Below are 15640 nucleotides of genomic sequence, written 5' to 3'. Positions count from 1 at the left end.
CCAGGCCCTAAAAACAAACCCAGCACCTACCCCTGTCCTCCAGGCCCTAAAAACAAACCTAGGACCTACCCCTGTCCTCCACCCCCCCAAAACCCAAACCCAGGACCTACCCCTGTCCTTCAGCCCCCCAAAAACAAGCCCAGCACCTACCCCTGTCACCCAGGCCCTAAAAACAAGCGCAGGGCCTACCCCTGTCCTCCAGCCCCCCAAAAAACAAACCCAGGATCTAGCCCTGTCCTCCAGCCCCCCACCCCAAAAACAAAGCCAGGACCTACCCCTGTCCTCCATCCCCTCAAAAACAAGCCCATGTCTACTCCTCTCCTCCGACCCTCAAAAACAAACCCGGGACCTACCCCTGTCCTCCAGCCCCTCAAAAATAAACCCAGGACCTACCCCTGCCCTCCAGCCCCCCAAAACAAGCCCAGGACCTATCCCTGTCCTCCAGCCCCCCCCCCCCAAAACAAACCCAGGACCTACCCCTATCCTCCAGCCCCCCAAAAAAACAAATCTAGGACCTACCCCTGTCCTCCACCCCCCCAAAACCCAAACCCAGGACCTACCCCTGTCCTCCAGCCCCCCAAAACAAGCCCAGGACCTATCCCTGTCCTCCAGCCCCCCCCCCCCCCAAAACAAACCCAGGACCTACCCCTATCCTCCAGCCCCCCAAAAAAACAAACCTAGGACCTACCCCTGTCCTCCAGCCCCTCAAAAATAAACCCGGGACCTACCCCTGTCCTCCAGCCCCCCAAAACAAGCCCAGGACCTATCCCTGTCCTCCAGCCCCCCCCAAAACAAACCCAGGACCTACCCCTATCCTCCAGCCCCCCCAAAAAAACAAACCTAGGACCTACCCCTGTCCTCCAGCCCCCCAAAACAAGCCCAGGACCTATCCCTGTCCTCCAGCCCCCCCCCCAAAAACAAACCCAGGACCTACCCCTATCCTCCAGCCCCCCAAAAAAACAAACCTAGGACCTACCCCTGTCCTCCAGCCCCTCAAAAATAAACCCGGGACCTACCCCTGTCCTCCAGCCCCCCAAAACAAGCCCAGGACCTATCCCTGTCCTCCAGCCCCTCAAAAACAAGCCCAGCACCTACCCCTGTCCTTCAGCCCCCCCCAAAACAAACCCAGGACCTACCCCTGTCCTCCAGCCCCTCAAAAACAAGCCCAGCACCTACCCCTGTCCTTCAGCCCCCCAAAAACAAGCCCAGCACCTACCCCTGTCCTCCAGGCCCTAAAAACAAGCCCAGCACCTACCCATGTCCTTCAGCCCCCCCCAAAACAAACCCAGGACCTACCCCTGTCCTCCAGGCCCTAAAAACAAACCCAGCACCTACCCCTGTCCTCCAGGCCCTAAAAACAAACCTAGGACCTACCCCTGTCCTCCACCCCCCCAAAACCCAAACCCAGGACCTACCCCTGTCCTTCAGCCCCCCAAAAACAAGCCCAGCACCTACCCCTGTCACCCAGGCCCTAAAAACAAGCGCAGGGCCTACCCCTGTCCTCCAGCCCCCCAAAAAACAAGCCCAGGACCTATCCCTGTCCTCCAGCCCCCCCCCAAAACAAACCCAGGACCTACCCCTATCCTCCAGCCCCCCAAAAAAACAAACCTAGGACCTACCCCTGTCCTCCACCCCCCCAAAACCCAAACCCAGGACCTACCCCTGTCCTCCAGCCCCTCAAAAACAAGCCCAGCACCTACCCCTGTCCTTCAGCCCCCCCCAAAACAAACCCAGGACCTACCCCTGTCCTCCAGCCCCTCAAAAACAAGCCCAGCACCTACCCCTGTCCTTCAGCCCCCCAAAAACAAGCCCAGCACCTACCCCTGTCCTCCAGGCCCTAAAAACAAGCCCAGCACCTACCCATGTCCTTCAGCCCCCCCCAAAACAAACCCAGGACCTACCCCTGTCCTCCAGGCCCTAAAAACAAACCCAGCACCTACCCCTGTCCTCCAGGCCCTAAAAACAAACCTAGGACCTACCCCTGTCCTCCACCCCCCCAAAACCCAAACCCAGGACCTACCCCTGTCCTTCAGCCCCCCAAAAACAAGCCCAGCACCTACCCCTGTCACCCAGGCCCTAAAAACAAGCGCAGGGCCTACCCCTGTCCTCCAGCCCCCCAAAAAACAAACCCAGGATCTAGCCCTGTCCTCCAGCCCCCCACCCCAAAAACAAAGCCAGGACCTACCCCTGTCCTCCAGCCCCTCAAAAACAAGCCCATGTCTACTCCTCTCCTCCGACCCTCAAAAACAAACCCGGGACCTACCCCTGTCCTCCAGCCCCTCAAAAATAAACCCAGGACCTACCCCTGCCCTCCAGCCCCCCAAAACAAGCCCAGGACCTATCCCTGTCCTCCAGCCCCCCCCCCCAAAACAAACCCAGGACCTACCCCTATCCTCCAGCCCCCCAAAAAAACAAACCTAGGACCTACCCCTGTCCTCCACCCCCCCAAAACCCAAACCCAGGACCTACCCCTGTCCTCCAGCCCCCCAAAACAAGCCCAGGACCTATCCCTGTCCTCCAGCCCCCCCCCCCAAAACAAACCCAGGACCTACCCCTATCCTCCAGCCCCCCAAAAAAACAAACCTAGGACCTACCCCTGTCCTCCAGCCCCTCAAAAATAAACCCGGGACCTACCCCTGTCCTCCAGCCCCCCAAAACAAGCCCAGGACCTATCCCTGTCCTCCAGCCCCCCCCAAAACAAACCCAGGACCTACCCCTATCCTCCAGCCCCCCCAAAAAAACAAACCTAGGACCTACCCCTGTCCTCCAGCCCCCCAAAACAAGCCCAGGACCTATCCCTGTCCTCCAGCCCCCCCCCCCAAAACAAACCCAGGACCTACCCCTATCCTCCAGCCCCCCAAAAAAACAAACCTAGGACCTACCCCTGTCCTCCAGCCCCTCAAAAATAAACCCGGGACCTACCCCTGTCCTCCAGCCCCCCAAAACAAGCCCAGGACCTATCCCTGTCCTCCAGCCCCCCCCCAAAACAAACCCAGGACCTACCCCTATCCTCCAGCCCCCCCAAAAAAACAAACCTAGGACCTACCCCTGTCCTCCACCCCCCCAAAACCCAAACCCAGGACCTACCCCTGTCCTCCAGCCCCTCAAAAACAAGCCCAGCACCTACCCCTGTCCTTCAGCCCCCCCAAAACAAACCCAGGACCTACCCCTGTCCTCCAGCCCCTCAAAAACAAGCCCAGCACCTACCCCTGTCCTTCAGCCCCCCAAAAACAAGCCCAGCACCTACCCCTGTCCTCCAGGCCCTAAAAACAAACCCAGGCTTCCTACACAAGGCTGGTCAAGGCTACTAGAGGCAGTAGTACAACCGAAGGATACACAATGCCCTGGCACACCCCTCCCCTTCTGGGGTTGTCTATCCATGAGCCTGAATGGCACTGCATTCTGCATTGTGCGCAGTGTGCAGTCTCTCTGAAGCCAGGCGCGTCACAGGGAGGCTCTCGGGTACACCTCATGGACACTGAGTGCTGGTCTGCTGATGGACGGCGCCTCCACAACTTGTTGTCTGAAGCATTGTCATAACCTATGAGACCACACCCCAGTTCCTCTGGCACTTGCACCATGATTGGTGACATGAGCCATGTAAAACCAACTTCAGACCCAAAAAGGTAAGGCCATGCTTTCCCAAAGAAATCCAATGAGATTGCACTTAGACCGTGTGGCAGAATTACCCGCCCTCCTGTTTTTCTGTTTACAGCTGCGGAATGTCCAGACTATCTGAACCAAAATGCCTGGGGAGGGTCAGAAGTGTGCTTAGTGCTAGGGGTGGGTGAAATATTCCTCTCCGTCGGCGGAGCTCGCTGAGTTTTGCCCACTCCGCATCCCGCTTGAAGCACAGAGTTCCAACAAAACTCTGCCAACCGCCGCGTGGTGGAGTTTATTCTCACACAAGCCTCACCAACGTTAAGTTGCCTTGGGCGCTAGAATGCCTCCCTGTGAGATTCCTCAACGCCGGTGGTGGATGGAGGTCGCAACATTTCATGTTCAGAAAGCTGCCGCTCGAGTAGAATAATGAAGCAGAGCCTCTTGTACGCGGCGTGGTCGCATCGTGCCGTTCGCACTGGTATAACACTGCGGGACAAGCTTCCCGCCCTAAAACTCAGTGTGAGCGCACGTGTTTGAATTCCACCCGCTCGCAGAACTTCACGGAATCTTGCAGAGTTTTTGTGTACGTCTGCGGAATTCCACCGAGTGAAGCTGCGCGAGTTCCACCGAGGCCTACTTACACACACGTGTTGGGGTGCTGACACAATCTGTTTTGTTTAACTGTTTCCTGTAGCTTCTTTTTCATAAACGTTGCTAATTCCATGAAGTTTCTACCGATTATTTGTTGAAATTTGTAGAACCGGAGGCTAGCATTTTTGCACACATCCATTTTCCCGTCTAATGCAAAAAGCACACACCCCACTCTAACTGTTGCAATAATGCACTGTTGTGAGCGGGTGCCCCAAATCATACACACAGGGGTCACTCTGTTCAGTTTGTGCGGAGCATGTGTGCTATTGTGACCTCAATGTATCAACCTGCAGCAATACACGATGCGCGCTCTCAGGCTTCGACCCCTTGCAAGACTGCGCTCGCCCGCTCTGCATTTACTTGTAGGCGCAGGCAAAACTGAAGTTATGACGGCATCGTTCATGTCATTTAAGGAATTTCATGTTATGTTTGTTATGCAAAATTCCCAAAATTACGCCATTACGCCACTTTGCATAATTACGCCCACTTCGCAGCAAAAGATCACTACGAGCACCTGGGAACAGACAGAACGCGAGCAGCTGCTGCTTGCGCCACTTGTGGTTCGTGCACTACTTTTTTAGCTTGAATAAGTGACGCGAGGACGCTTTCACGCTAAAATATAGTGCTGGCGGAAGGATTCGCATTTCACATTTTACCTGTAATTTTGCTAACATTTTGAAAAGTAAATGACACAAGTTCCACCCACCCCTACCTTACTTAGGCCTGTGTCATCAGCAGAGATGGAAGCATTGCTCCCCACATGCAACCGGGGGTGCAAGGGCTTGCCTTGGTGAAACCCGCACCTTTCTGAGGTTCCTCTCTGCAACCTTCCCTCCTCCCTTGCAGGATCATTTTGTCTTACCAGACTCAACCCGTAGGGGAAATGTTTGCATACTTTTTCTTTTCATGGTTGGCTTTTCTTGATTCGTTTCAATGCAAACTGTTACCTTGTGCAGGACAAGAATGTTCACCGTTTGCGCACGTGTATCTTTCGCAGAACTACTTTTAATAACAAGGCGCTATGCAAAAAAGTCAAGGTATGCACTCAGAGGTGGCAAAGCATATGTTGAAAAGTTTAATATCAAGCTTTGCAAATATAAAAAAGAAAACTTGGCAATTCTGTAGACCTCTAAGATCCATTTTAAACTTCTTAAAAAAACATGAACAAAAAAACTTGGATTGAATCGGAAACGTCCTCAGATGTCGCAGTGAGCTGAGGTGACGTCATTGCTCACGTCACCTCGAACCCTTCCTTTCTATGAGCTGGTAACCAATCATCAATGAGGTGGGAGGTTTATGCCGCAGTTTATCGCGCACCTCGTAGTCTCCAGTTACATCCCAACCACCTATAAGCAGGGCGCCTGGAGCTGGCAACTGTGCGGCCACTACGATGTCCGCATAATTATGGATTTATAACCATAATCCATCATCTGTTGCATAAACTGAAAATAAAAAATTGTTTCTAGCTCAAACGGTTAAAAAATTACTAAAACTGCAGCAACATTTGTTGCTGAGCAGCGGAAGGTCCTTTGCAAAGCTGGACTGGTCCCCTTTCTGTAGCTTTATTGCTATATGTGGGTGCTAAACGGTGCCAATGAGGTGCAACCAACACCCCTACAATGGTACCACCTTTAAAAATGAAGAAATAATTAAGTAATACTAGTACAAAATGTGTTGTATTATGCCACTAATGTGCCTTTCTTTGCCGCATAATTTACTCAACCCTGCCACATAATTTGGCCCTCTGCTGATTCAAAACTTCAAGGGCCCTGTCTATATGTTAGCACCCAACTTCATTTTGGCGTTTTAATAATCCCACCACAGCATGAATTAGGGTGACAGGCTGTGCTTAACCCCGGTTTATTCCACTTAATGAACCCTCGGCTGCACAAGGTCACACAGCGCGCTCCCTGACTCCTGATGCTCTTACACTTACTAACTCAGAAGTGAATCTTACTGGTCAGTAGCGAATGGACTGCGGCTTCCCGCCTTTCTGGCCCATGTGGGTTCCTCTGTCTGCTTCTGCCAGCAATGAACTACTAGACATGTGCCTAACTAGTCCCGGCAATGAAATACTAGACATGTGCCTAACTAGTCCCGGCAATGAAATACTAGACATGTGCCTAACTAGTCCCGGCAATGAACTACTAGACATGTGCCTAACTAATCCCGGCAATGAACTACTAGACATGTGCCTAACTAGTCCCGGCAATGAAATATTAGACATGTGCCTAACTAGTCCCGGCAATGAACTACTAGACATGTGCCTAACTAGTCCTGGCAATGAAATACTAGATATGTGCCTAACTAGTCCCGGCGCCACCACTGACACTCTAGGGACTGACCCTCTAGGGACGGTTAATTCTGACCTGTGGGGGAACCAGTGCTTACGCATAGTGTGGAATTATCAGTTGTTAGGTATGTCTCATAACTATTGGATGCATTAAATAACTCATGCTTTATTAAACTTCAGCAAGTCAACCCTGCTAAAAGTTAACGGGGAAGACCATATGGAATTCACCGTATCACGCGGATTTTGGTGGTTAAATGCCCAACTCCACATGTTACTCCCTAACAACTCGTAATGGGTGGCATTTATCACACTCGATAAATAACATACCCGTGGTCTCGGGATTTATCATGTGCGAAAATTAGCGCCTAGACACAGTCTGGACTGACGGACCTGATTATGAGTTGAGACATTATTTACTGCCCCTGATAAATAACGACATCACGGGATATCTCATTTACCGCGCGATAAATAACCCCTATTACAGGTTTATGAGGAATAACATGGAGATGTTGGTGTTTTTACGCACCCATCTCTGCATGATACGCTAATTACCGCATGTTTTCCCTTGTTAAATTTTAGCAGGTTTCATCTGCCTATTTAATGCAGCTGATAATTATCGGATGTACTAAATAAACCCAAACCTCTCTTGGGCTTAAACCAATTTAAGGAGCTACTGGTAATTACCGCTCTGTGTGATCTTGTGCAGGGCCTGCCCTGGCCACTCGGCGTCCGCCTTGTACCTCCTAGTGCGGGCCGCAGCCTCTGGCTTCCGTTGTCAGGACCGCCTGACCCCCCCGAGGTGGCACCTCCCACTCCGAGCCCACTTCAAGCATCCTCCCTGAAGGAAGAAAAGCGCTACACGCCGCTCTGTGGTCCTTTGTCACATCTGGACGGAGAAGCATCAGCTAGGGCCACCCACCGACTCCTGGGGGCGTCTGCCTCCAGTGTCACAGACAGCTGCGGGGCCCTGCTCGCCAACAGCGCAAGCGCCTCGAAGACGACTTACCTGGGACAGGCCTAGGTAGATAGACACCGTCTCCGAGATGTACAAAAACTTCCCTTCTTGATTCAGTGCAAAAACAAATCCATCCAGGGACTGTGGGAAAAAGAGAGACCAGGGTGAGTGGAGACACAAGGGAACGTGACGGTACAATGGGGAAGTGACATCATATCAGGGGAAGTGACGTGACACCAGGGAATGTGACATTATACACCATACTTTAGGTGGAGCACAAGACACAAGGGGACGTGACGGTACAATGGGAAAGTGACATCATATCAGGGGAAGTGACGTGACACCAGGGAATGTGACATTATACACCATACTTTAGGTGGAGCAAAAGACACAAGGGAACGTGACGGTACAATGGGGAAGTGACATCATATCAGGGGAAGTGACGTGACACCAGGGAATGTGACATTATACACCATACTTTAGGTGGAGCACAAGACACAAGGGAACGTGACGGTACAATGGGAAAGTGACATCATATCAGGGGAAGTGACGTGACACCAGGGAATGTGACATTATACACCATACTTTAGGTGGAGCACAAGACACAAGGGGACGTGACGGTACAATGGGGAAGTGACATCATATCAGGGGAAGTGACGTGACACCAGGGAATGTGACATTATACACCATACTTTAGGTGGAGCACAAGGGAACGTGACGGTACAATGGGGAAGTGACATCATATCAGGGGAAGTGACGTGACACCAGGGAATGTGACATTATACACCATACTTTAGGTGGAGCACAAGACACAAGGGAACGTGACGGTACAATGAAGGAAGTGACATCATATCAGGGGAAGTGACGTGACACCAGGGAATGTGACATTATACACCATACTTTAGGTGGAGCACAAGACACAAGGGGACGTGACGGTACAATGGGGAAGTGACATCATATCAGGGGAAGTGACGTGACACCAGGGAATGTGACATTATACACCATACTTTAGGTGGAGCACAAGACACAAGGGAACGTGACGGTACAATGGGAAAGTGACATCATATCAGGGGAAGTGACGTGACACCAGGGAATGTGACATTATACACCATACTTTAGGTGGAGCACAAGACACAAGGGAACGTGACGGTACAATGGGGAAGTGACATCATATCAGGGGAAGTGACGTGACACCAGGGAATGTGACATTATACACCATACTTTAGGTGGAGCACAAGACACAAGGGAACGTGACGGTACATTGGGGAAGTGACATCATATCAGGGGAAGTGACGTGACACCAGGGAATGTGACATTATACACCATACTTTAGGTGGAGCACAAGACACAAGGGAACGTGACGGTACAATGGGGAAGTGACATCATATCAGGGGAAGTGACGTGACACCAGGGAATGTGACATTATACACCATACTTTAGGTGGAGCACAAGACACAAGGGAACGTGACGGTACAATGGCGAAGTGACATCATATCAGGGGAAGTGACGTGACACCAGGGAATGTGACATTATACACCATACTTTAGGTGGAGCACAAGACACAAGGGAACGTGACGGTACAATGAAGGAAGTGACATCATATCAGGGGAAGTGACGTGACACCAGGGAATGTGACATTATACACCATACTTTAGGTGGAGCACAAGACACAAGGGGACGTGACGGTACAATGAAGGAAGTGACATCATATCAGGGGAAGTGACGTGACACCAGGGAATGTGACATTATACACCATACTTTAGGTGGAGCACAAGACACAAGGGAACGTGACGGTACAATGGGGAAGTGACATCATATCAGGGGAAGTGACGTGACACCAGGGAATGTGACATTATACACCATACTTTAGGTGGAGCACAAGACACAAGGGAACGTGACGGTACAATGAAGGAAGTGACATCATATCAGGGGAAGTGACGTGACACCAGGGAATGTGACATTATACACCATACTTTAGGTGGAGCACAAGACACAAGGGAACGTGACGGTACATTGGGGAAGTGACATCATATCAGGGGAAGTGACGTGACACCAGGGAATGTGACATTATACACCATACTTTAGGTGGAGCACAAGACACAAGGGAACGTGACGGTACAATGGGGAAGTGACATCATATCAGGGGAAGTGACGTGACACCAGGGAATGTGACATTATACACCATACTTTAGGTGGAGCACAAGACACAAGGGAACGTGACGGTACAATGGGGAAGTGACATCATATCAGGGGAAGTGACGTGACACCAGGGAATGTGACATTATACACCATACTTTAGGTGGAGCTCAAGACACAAGGGAACGTGACGGTACAATGAAGGAAGTGACATCATATCAGGGGAAGTGACGTGACACCAGGGAATGTGACATTATACACCATACTTTAGGTGGAGCACAAGACACAAGGGAACGTGACGGTACATTGGGGAAGTGACATCATATCAGGGGAAGTGACGTGACACCAGGGAATGTGACATTATACACCATACTTTAGGTGGAGCACAAGACACAAGGGAACGTGACGGTACAATGGGGAAGTGACATCATATCAGGGGAAGTGACGTGACACCAGGGAATGTGACATTATATACCATACTTTAGGTGGAGCACAAGACACAAGGGAACGTGACGGTACAATGGGGAAGTGACATCATATCAGGGGAAGTGACACCAGGGAATGTGACATTATACACCATACTTTAGGTGGAGCACAAGACACAAGGGAACGTGACGGTACATTGGGGAAGTGACATCATATCAGGGGAAGTGACGTGACACCAGGGAATGTGACATTATACACCATACTTTAGGTGGAGCACAAGACACAAGGGAACGTGACGGTACAATGAAGGAAGTGACATCATATCAGGGGAAGTGACGTGACACCAGGGAATGTGACATTATACACCATACTTTAGGTGGAGCACAAGACACAAGGGAACGTGACGGTACAATGAAGGAAGTGACATCATATCAGGGGAAGTGACGTGACACCAGGGAATGTGACATTATACACCATACTTTAGGTGGAGCACAAGACACAAGGGAACGTGACGGTACAATGAAGGAAGTGACATCATATCAGGGGAAGTGACGTGACACCAGGGAATGTGACATTATACACCATACTTTAGGTGGAGCACAAGACACAAGGGAACGTGACGGTACATTGGGGAAGTGACATCATATCAGGGGAAGTGACGTGACACCAGGGAATGTGACATTATACACCATACTTTAGGTGGAGCACAAGACACAAGGGAACGTGACGGTACAATGGGAAAGTGACATCATATCAGGGGAAGTGACGTGACACCAGGGAATGTGACATTATACACCATACTTTAGGTGGAGCACAAGACACAAGGGAACGTGACGGTACAATGGGGAAGTGACATCATATCAGGGGAAGTGACGTGACACCAGGGAATGTGACATTATACACCATACTTTAGGTGGAGCACAAGACACAAGGGAACGTGACGGTACAATGAAGGAAGTGACATCATATCAGGGGAAGTGACGTGACACCAGGGAATGTGACATTATACACCATACTTTAGGTGGAGCACAAGACACAAGGGAACGTGACGGTACAATGAAGGAAGTGACATCATATCAGGGGAAGTGACGTGACACCAGGGAATGTGACATTATACACCATACTTTAGGTGGCGCACAAGACACAAGGGGACGTGACGGTACAATGAAGGAAGTGACATCATATCAGGGGAAGTGACGTGACACCAGGGAATGTGACATTATACACCATACTTTAGGTGGAGCACAAGACACAAGGGGACGTGACGGTACAATGAAGGAAGTGACATCATATCAGGGGAAGTGACGTGACACCAGGGAATGTGACATTATATACCATACTTTAGGTGGAGCACAAGACACAAGGGAAAGTGACGGTACAATGGGGAAGTGACATCATATCAGGGGAAGTGACGTGACACCAGGGAATGTGACATTATACACCATACTTTAGGTGGAGCACAAGACACAAGGGAACGTGACGGTACATTGGGGAAGTGAGATCATATCAGGGGAAGTGACGTGACACCAGGGAATGTGACATTATACACCATACTTTAGGTGGAGCACAAGACACAAGGGGACGTGACGGTACAATGAAGGAAGTGACATCATATCAGGGGAAGTGACGTGACACCAGGGAATGTGACATTATACACCATACTTTAGGTGGAGCACAAGACACAAGGGAACGTGACGGTACAATGGGGAAGTGACATCATATCAGGGGAAGTGACGTGACACCAGGGAATGTGACATTATACACCATACTTTAGGTGGAGCACAAGACACAAGGGAACGTGACGGTACATTGGGGAAGTGACATCATATCAGGGGAAGTGACGTGACACCAGGGAATGTGACATTATACACCATACTTTAGGTGGAGCACAAGACACAAGGGAACGTGACGGTACAATGGGGAAGTGACATCATATCAGGGGAAGTGACATCATATCGGGAGACGTGACGGTACATTGGGGAAGTGACATCATATCAAAGGAAGTGAGATCATATCAAGGGAAGTGACGTGACACCAGGGAATGTGACATTATACACCATACTTTAGGTGGAGCACAAGACACAAGGGAACGTGACGGTACATTGGGGAAGTGACATCATATCAGGGGAAGTGACGTGACACCAGGGAATGTGACATTATACACCATACTTTAGGTGGAGCACAAGACACAAGGGGACGAGACGGTACAATGAAGGAAGTGACATCATATCAGGGGAAGTGACGTGACACCAGGGAATGTGACATTATACACCATACTTTAGGTGGAGCACAAGACACAAGGGAACGTGACGGTACAATGAAGGAAGTGACATCATATCAGGGGGAGTGACATCATATCGGGAGACGTGACGGTACATTGGGGAAGTGAGATCATATCAAGGGAAGTGACGTGACACCAGGGAACGTGACGTGACACCAGGGAATGTGACGTTATAACAATACCCTAGTCAGAGCACGAGGCACATACGAAATTGAGTTACATTTGTGACGACACACCAGGGAATGCGGTCTTACACCAGGGAAAGTTACATTACACCAGGGAATGTGACCTTATTCCAGGATATGTGATGTTACACCAGGGAATGTGACCTTATACCAGGATATGTGATATTACACCAGGGAATGTGGCCTTATTCCAGGATATGTGACTTATACAAGTGTATGTGATCTTAATCCACCAGGGAATGTGACATTACGTCAGGGAATGCGACATTACATCATGGAATGTAACCATACATCAGGGAATGTGACATTACATCAGAAAACGTGACAATATATCATGGAATGTAACCATACATCAGGGAATGTGATATTACATCAGGAAATTTGACGTTACATCAGGGAAAATTACGTTACAGTACGCAGTTTGACATCAGGCAATGTGACATTACATAACTGACGGTGACCTACAAATAAATTTGACGTTACATCAGGGAATGACATTACATAAAGGAACTTGACATTACATTAAGTAATTCGACATTACATCATAGACCGTGACCTTCTACCAGGGAATTTGACGTTACATCAGGGAATGTGACATTACACCAGGGAACTTGACGTTACATCAGGGAATGTGACATTACATCAGGGAACTTGACGTTACATCAGGGAATGTGACATTACACCAGGGAACTTGACATTACATTAAGGAATGTGACATTACATCATAGACCGTGACTGTCTACCCGGGAATTTGACGTTACATCAGGGAATGTTGAAAAAGGAATGTCACATTAAAAATAGGTGTGGGAGTAATTTTAATTACGCTGGAATAATTGAAGTAAGTTTGGAAACTCCATTTTACTTTTTGGTGCAGAATTACCAATATTAATGGTATTTCACCCACTTGGATAATAAATAGTAATTTGGAGAAAAAAATCATACTGCGCGAGCACAGTAAGCGAGCTTGAGGGCTGTTCACACTGCTGTGTGCTATTTTCTAAGCACAAAATGCATCCTCGTGTCCATTTTGAATGCAACCGCGCATGTTGAACATTGAAAATAACGCTACATTTCCGGAGAAAGTTGGAGGAAAATCCCACCCCACATACACATTTAGCGCGCACACGTGCTCCTCGGGCCGCCCCTCATGTTCTGTTGCATATGGCACTATTTCTTAGCACAAATTGCATCCCCGTCCATTTTAGATGCAAGAGGGTATTTTGGAGTGAAAAAATACTCTTCGTGCATAATTCTGCACATTCTCATTGAATTTTTAGGTAATTCCGCATAATAACACTGCATGGAACTACGCAAATGATGCCCACCCCTAATGTTAAACCATCATTTAGTCACAGCAGAGGACACAAACGAACGCGACACTACATCAGGGAATGTGACGTTTCGCCACAGAATGTACATCATTCACTAGAATGTGACGTCACAGCAGGGAATGTGATGTTCCACGCCCCAATGAGAGCAGGAGACACACGTGAATGTGACAGCACTTCAGGGGAAGTGACGTTGCATCAGCGGAAGTGGCAATACACCGTAAATATGATCTTTCACCAGGGAATGTGCTATTACACCAGGGAATGTGCTATTACACCAGGGAATGTGCTATTACACCAGTAGCAGAGACCATACATTAGAAAAAGGGATATTGTATCAGGAAAAGTGACAACCCGGAGGAACGGGACATTACTCCAGGAAAAGGGACTTTACACCAGGGAATGTGCTACGGCACTAGGGAATGTTACACCATATAATGCTACCTTACCTCGGGAAATGTGCTACGGCACTAGGGAATGTTACAATACACCATAGAATGCTACCTTACACCGAGAAATGTGCTACTGCACTAGGGAATGTTACATTACACCATAGAATGGTACCTTACACCGGGGAATGTGCTCCAGCACTAGGGAATGTTACATTACACCATAGAATGGTACCTTACACCAGGGAATGTGCACTGGCACTAGGGAATGTTACATTACACCATAGAATGCTACCTTACACCAGGGAATGTGCTACGGCACTAGGGAATGTTACATCACACCATAGAATGGTACCTTACACCAGGGAATGTGCTCCAGCACTAGGGAATGTTACATTACACCATAGAATGGTACCTTACACCAGGGAATGTGCACTGGCACTAGGGAATGTTACATTACACCATAGAATGCTACCTTACACCAGGGAATGTGCTACGGCACTAGGGAATGTTACACCATAGAATGCTACCTTTAACCGGGGAATGTGCTACGGCACTAGGGAATGTTACATTACACCATAGAATGGTACCTTACACCAGGGAATGTGCTCCAGCACTAGGGAATGTTACATTACACCATAGAATGGTACCTTACACCAGGGAATGTGCACTGGCACTAGGGAATGTTACATTACACCATAGAATGCTACCTTACACCAGGGAATGCGCTACGGCACTAGGGAATGTTACACCATAGAATGCTACCTTACACCGGGGAATGTGCTCCGGCACTAGAGAATGTTACACCATAGAATGCTACCTTTAACCGGGGAATGTGCTACGGCACTACGGAATGTTACATTACATCATAGAATGCTACCTTACACCAGGGAATGTGCTACTGCACTAGAGGATGTTACATTACACCATAGAATGCTACCTTACACCAGGGAATGTGCTACGGCAGTAGGGAATGTTACATTACACCATAGAATGCTACCTTACACCAGGGAATGTGCTACGGCACTAGGGAATGTTACATTACATCATAGAATTCTACCTTACACGAGGGAATGTGCTACTACTCTAGGGAATGTTACATTACATCATAGAATTCTACTCTAAACCAGGGAATGTGCTACTGCACTAGGGAATGTTACATTACATCATAGAATGTTGTCTTACACCAGGGAATGTGCTACAGCACTAGGGAATGTTACATTACACCATAGAATGCTACCTTACACCAGGGAATGTGCTACGGCACTAGGGAATGTTACATTACACCATGGAATGCTACCTTACACCAGGGAATGTGCTACTGCACTAGAGGATGTTACATTACACCATAGAATGTTGTCTTACACCAGGGAATGTGGTACGCACTAGGGAA

General features: G+C 49.0%; 1 protein-coding gene across 1 annotated transcript in view; it reads right to left on the bottom strand.

The window, feature by feature from the left end:
• Window positions 1–15640, bottom strand: part of NPAS3 (neuronal PAS domain protein 3) — a 1356068-nt gene that overhangs the window by 393994 nt on the left and 946434 nt on the right. Inside the window, exon 4 of the mRNA XM_069209098.1 lies at window positions 7554–7643. Coding sequence (XP_069065199.1) covers window positions 7554–7643 — 90 coding nt within the window. The remainder of the gene's footprint in view (window positions 1–7553; window positions 7644–15640) is intronic.

This window comes from Pleurodeles waltl, chromosome 9 (assembly GCF_031143425.1).
Source record: "Pleurodeles waltl isolate 20211129_DDA chromosome 9, aPleWal1.hap1.20221129, whole genome shotgun sequence".
Taxonomy (NCBI): Eukaryota; Metazoa; Chordata; class Amphibia; order Caudata; family Salamandridae; genus Pleurodeles; species Pleurodeles waltl.
Note: the sequence above shows the minus strand (reverse complement) of the source record. Positions and strands in the feature narration are given on the sequence as shown.